At 37.1% G+C, this 5,383-nt stretch overlaps 1 protein-coding gene across 5 annotated transcripts; it reads left to right on the plus strand.

Annotated features, from left to right (window-relative positions):
• The first annotated feature begins 314 nt into the window (after window positions 1-314).
• Window positions 315-4,049, plus strand: LOC149001045 (calmodulin-1-like). 5 transcript variants are annotated; one of them, XM_089139771.1, is made up of 5 exons: window positions 315-409; window positions 2,075-2,119; window positions 2,702-2,876; window positions 3,626-3,706; window positions 3,915-4,049. In XM_089139771.1, exons 1-5 carry the CDS (start codon window positions 315-317, stop codon window positions 4,047-4,049), a joined length of 531 nt encoding a protein of 176 aa, XP_088995897.1. The 5 variants fall into 5 exon arrangements, with proteins under 5 accessions (XP_088995897.1, XP_088995898.1, XP_088995899.1 ...); XM_089139772.1 differs by lacking the exon at window positions 2,075-2,119 and adding an exon at window positions 1,360-1,397 and having other exon boundaries at window positions 315-390; window positions 2,688-2,876; XM_089139773.1 differs by lacking the exon at window positions 2,075-2,119.
• Window positions 4,050-5,383: the final 1,334 nt, after the last annotated feature.

Here is a 5,383-nt window from a genome sequence, read left to right on the forward strand (position 1 = left end):
ATGGTCAACTCGTGATATCTAGAGCTTCAGGTTGATCATTTGCCCGTTCGATTTTGTCGAGCAAGATTGGATTGTAGATGTTATGGAATATCTTTGTAATATTATTAATATAAAAATTAAAAAAAATAGAAAGAGAGAAGAAGAAGAAGAAGAAGAAGAAAGTGCGCCACCAATGCGTATAAATACGGTGGGGGTTCGGGGACATGGGAGACTTTTGGAGGGAGTTTGCAAGAAGAGATTTCTACATAACAGAAACAATCTTTTTGTCTTTCCCTGTCACTTTGTTTTCTTCCGTTTAGATTACTGAAACCGTCATGGCAGATAAGCTCACAGAAGAGGAAATTTCAATGTTCAAGGAAGTTTTTAATCTCTTCGATAAGAACAGAGATGGTAGGTTCTTTAATTCTCTGTTTCTTTTCTCTTTTGTTGTTTCAACTGCATTTAGTTACTGCAATGCTGCATTGGCTTTATCAGACTATAAAACTGACTTCATGGTGAAATGCTGGTGATTGTTTATCTTGATTGTTATTTTCCTCAAATTATGGTTTCCTTCTTTTGCTTTCTTGATCGTTCATTCTGCGTAACCTAAGCCTTTAATCTCTCGACTGTCTTTTTGCCATTGGATCACTAGTACTGAGGGTGATTTTGAACCTCAAGAAGATGCATGCCCCAATCAATACAAGCTACGCATTTTCTTTTCGTAAAGAAAGATTTAATTTATTCATCTATTTGTTTATTTTCTAGTCGGGTAGGTTAAAAGAAGATCCCTTATTTTGAATCTTTTTGGTTCTTACGGTAAAGTGAGAACTGTCTTTGATACTGCTATTCCTGGAGCATTTATTCAAATCATTGAAAATCATCAAAGATGGTTCAATGGCCAAGAAAGGTTGGGAGTGGCACGTCATTCTAAGGGGATGAACATTCGCACATCTGGAATATGTAGAATTTTCACAGTCCAATTTAATCTATAATGATTTATCTGATGGGATCCTGTTCTCTCACACTGGTATTAAATAGAGCACCTGGTGATTAAGGATGTACAGTTTTTCATAATGATAAATGCAAATGTCATGTTTGATAATATTTGTTTTGTTATTAAGAAATATACTCATCATTTAATTGACAGATGGTGGAACAGGCTTACCCAAGGTTCTAAAGATTCTGAATGTACTGATTTGACTCAGAAAAGAGTGAACCCCGTGCCTAATCTCTGATTTTTAAAAGACGAAAGAGTCTGGCTGATTTAGATGATACAAATATGAAAAAATTACTAGAGATTGATCCTTTACCTGATTCTGAGTGTAAATCTTGGGGTAACCCTAATAGTTGAACTGAGTAATTGTCTAGTACTCCTGTCAGGTCATATTTTAAATTTAATCCTGTTGGTATATCATATTGTAATGTACTGAGGAATCTAACTCTTTAAGTTTTTCTCCTTTTGGCAGCATATGAATCTAGCTTTATTACCGTATATTATTCATAAAAGTTGAAAACAGAATAAATTGTAACTCAGCATTTATAGAATGATGCACAGTGTGTGTGTCCTCATCCCTATCAGGGTGATGAATGATATTGGTTGAGTGTTCAGTCATGCTTCTTTACCTTCCTCTTTGTGCTACCTGAAACTAATGGATTTATTAGCATAGGTTTCACAGTGACATGGAACCCAAGGTGTTCGCTAAGCACCTGAAGGGGTGCCTGTTTTGCATTACTTATGGCATCTATAATGCAATATAATAAATTCAAAGTATAGTTAGAAATATCAATTCAATATGATACAATTATGCTGATAATGATCTGATACGAGAAAACATGTTATAGGTAAAATAAGTGTGCAATTGGTCAGGCTTCTAAGAACTCCAGCTTGACCTTAGGTCTTTTAGTTCAACCCTGGTGCAGCCAACAAAGGTCAGGCTGGGACATTGTGACCTAGGTCCAGCCCAGCCACCAACATGACCTTGATTAACCATTTATTAGACCAACCTGGGTTGGGTTGGCTGTGATTTATCCTGGCAGATGTATCCTTAATAAAATTAAGGGCCAAACCAATATCTTCAATCCGAACCAGCCAAAGTGGTTTTGGTTGGTGTAAAAGAAGTCACTGTTTAGGACTAATAAGGTAAAAGGTTGAGGCTGAGATTTTAAGGGATTGAAGAGTAAGTATGGGCATGGATTTGACTTATTTTAAGCACGTCCTGTGAAAGGTCAGTGGTTTTTTCGGGGGGGGGGGGGGGCGAATATGGACTAATGGTCCAAGGTGCTACAAAGGTCTTTAGGATCTGAAAGGAGGTCTATGAAGGGTCTGTAAACAGGATTTTTTTTTTCTTTTTTTGGGGGGTGAGGGGTGGGGGAGGGGAGATTCCTTAAAAGGTTTTCAAAAACTGGTGAACAGAGACTGGAGAGTAAAGACTAAACTCAAAGAAAATCTTCGGATAATCGGTTCACTTAAAACATCTTTGGTTGTCAACAGCCAATTACAGATTTATAGGGCATAGGTTATTTCAGGAAAAAATAGAAAGTAGAGTTTGTTAAGTTACTTGGTTAACATTATTAGCAATAACCAAGTAGGAATTTACTAAAATTAAAATTAGAAATCACACTCAGCCAACTATGCTAGGCAGCTGTTGTTACTATATTGATGTCAATGTTCACTACTTGCTGTAAAATGTATCATCTTTTGTCTTAAGTTCTATTGCTAAAGTATGAATTCATTTATAGGTGTAATCTCAGTTGAAGAGTTGGGTTCTGTGATGAGATCCTTCGGGCAAAATCCAACTGAAGCTCAACTCCAAGGTATAATCAAAGATGTTGATGCTGATCTAAATGGAGTGATTGATTTCCCTGAGTTCTTGAACTTGATGGCAGCGAAAATGAAGGTGAGTTAAATGGTGGCATTTTGCCTTGTAATTAATGTACATTTTACTACCAGCTCATGGTTTGCATCACTAAAAGTTTATCAAAGGCTTTTCTTTTGGAATTCAATTAAGTAATGATAGAGAGTTATTTAACAGCTCAAATTCAGTTAGTAATCCTTCTGGGCAGAGTACAGCTTTTGCAAGCATTTGCAAACTGAAGAGGGTGTCATTGTGTGAGAGAAGCATTGATGAGATGTACTGTGCGACGGCTAGTCTACTACACAGCTAATTTAGAACAGTTAGTTAATGGCTAGTCTATACTGCCTGGTTCACATATAGTTTACCAGCTAAGTTTATGATGTTGATTAGCAGTTAACCATATGTTTCTCAGAATAATAGATTTGTTGCAAGCAATATTTAGCGTCAGTCTCTGTAACAAGGAACCACTCTTTGTATCATAAGCCTATTTGATTGAGAACTAATACTGTCAAGTTTAGTTCTGTGCAAATTCAGAGGGAGAACAATGAATTTAGCTCAATAATTAATTTGATTATGTTGAGAAAGTCTCCAAGCTACAAGATTTATAAGTTGGCTCATCAGCTGCAAAACAGTGCTGTGGTTCTGTTAGATAAAAACTTGGACCATCATAATCTCTCCACTTGTTGAGCATCTTGCATAATTGAATAATGCAGACATCTTGCCTGGTATATTTTCCCCATTTGTCTCTGGAATACTTATGCTCCTTCATATTCTTTCTTCCACCATTTAAGGACCCTGATTCTGAGGAAGATTTAATGGAAGCTTTCAAGATCTTTGACAAGGACCAAAATGGTTTTATATCACCTGAAGAGGCAAGACTCTTTATCATTTCCTTTTCTATATGATGCTTGTATCTGTCTCCTGCACCTCCTCCAGCATCCTAACCCACAACCCACCCCACCAAAGAGTAAAAAAGGTTGTCCCCCATGATACAGTTCCGAGGGCTTTCTACAAACTTCTGAGACCTTTGAATATTCATGGATAGATTTCATTGTTTTTTTTCTGTTGGATTTTGAGCAGCTTCGGCAAGTGATGAAAGATCTGGGGGAAAATCTGACTGATGAGGAAGTGGCCAAGATGATTCAAAATGCAGATCTGGATGGTGATGGCCAAGTCAATTACGAGGATTTTGTGAGGTCTCTACGGCTTAGATGAAGGCTGCTGGTGGCAGTTAAGAGTGAGTTTGAAGATAGACTGAGCCTCTAATTTGTATGTCATAATCCAGCAGCTGTAATTATGCCAAGACTGCCAGTTGTATTCTATCTCATTTGTTTCTTATAGGTCAAAGTTGTATTTTCTCAGCTTCAGAATTCCAAATGTATAGGCCTTCTGTAATATCTTGTGTCCTCTCATGCTTCCCGCACTCTTGAGCGCCCTACATGCAACCCTAGCAATGAATGGCCCCCACAATGTGATTTATGCTCTCTCATGGGATGCTTACCGGTTTTGAGCGCCCACAAATCCCCAATGCTACCACGGGTCACTTGGTCTCAATTCCCCTTCCAATAGGGTCAGATATGACAGGGTTTCCCTAGCCAAACACTTCTAGACCAAACCTAGGTATGTCAACTAGTAGTTACGGAAAGCACCAAGGTGCACCATAGGAATACATCCCATATATATCACCTCCACTGGTGCCCAATGACAGAAACATCAAAAGGGCATTCCCCATTCCACAACCACAACCTAGGCAATCACATCACATCATGATTCCATACACATCACAATATAATCCAGTTCTCATGCACATCATTCATAACCAATAACAACATGTAAATCAAATCATACATAACCTATTGTAATCACATAAGTAAAATAGTATAGAAAAGTAGACTAAACAGTAGCTAACATATGCAAATGCAATCATGTAAATCAAATCATAAATAACCTATTGTAATCACATAAGTAAAACAGTATAGAAAAGTAGACTAAACAGTAGCTAACATATGCAAACACAATCTAACAAAGTATAGAATGCAAGTACATAAATTGTGAGTGAACATACTTGCCTTATATCCAACTTTGAAACCTTCAAGTAAGAGATCAAAGAGCAAGTCCAAAATTACCAAAACATCCTAAACAAGCATGTTGAGAACATAAAAAACAAACTCTAAAGATCGGAGACGAAATGAAGGCAAAACAGAGGAAAGTTGCTATCAGCAACACCCTTAGTCGATGGTCTCTTGGTTGATGCATCGACCAAGCATTCTGTGTATGGATAGAAACTCCCAACTTTGATCGGAAACTCTTCGAAACACATCAGAACACTCTGAAATTAATAGAAAAAAAATCTAAAATAACATACTAAGACTATCTATGATGATTTAAGCATCAAACATGGTCAAAGGAATAGAAATCCAATCGAATCATAAATTAGGGTTTATCGAAATCATTCCATGTATCTCATGGAAAGACTAGATAGAATGGGGATTCACTCTAGGAAGGAAAGAACAATAGATCATTATCAAAAACTAATATAGTTACATATC

This window comes from Hakea prostrata, chromosome 11 (assembly GCF_041222555.1).
Source record: "Hakea prostrata isolate BN-2017 chromosome 11, UWA_Hpros_2, whole genome shotgun sequence".
Lineage (NCBI taxonomy): Eukaryota > Viridiplantae > Streptophyta > Magnoliopsida > Proteales > Proteaceae > Hakea > Hakea prostrata.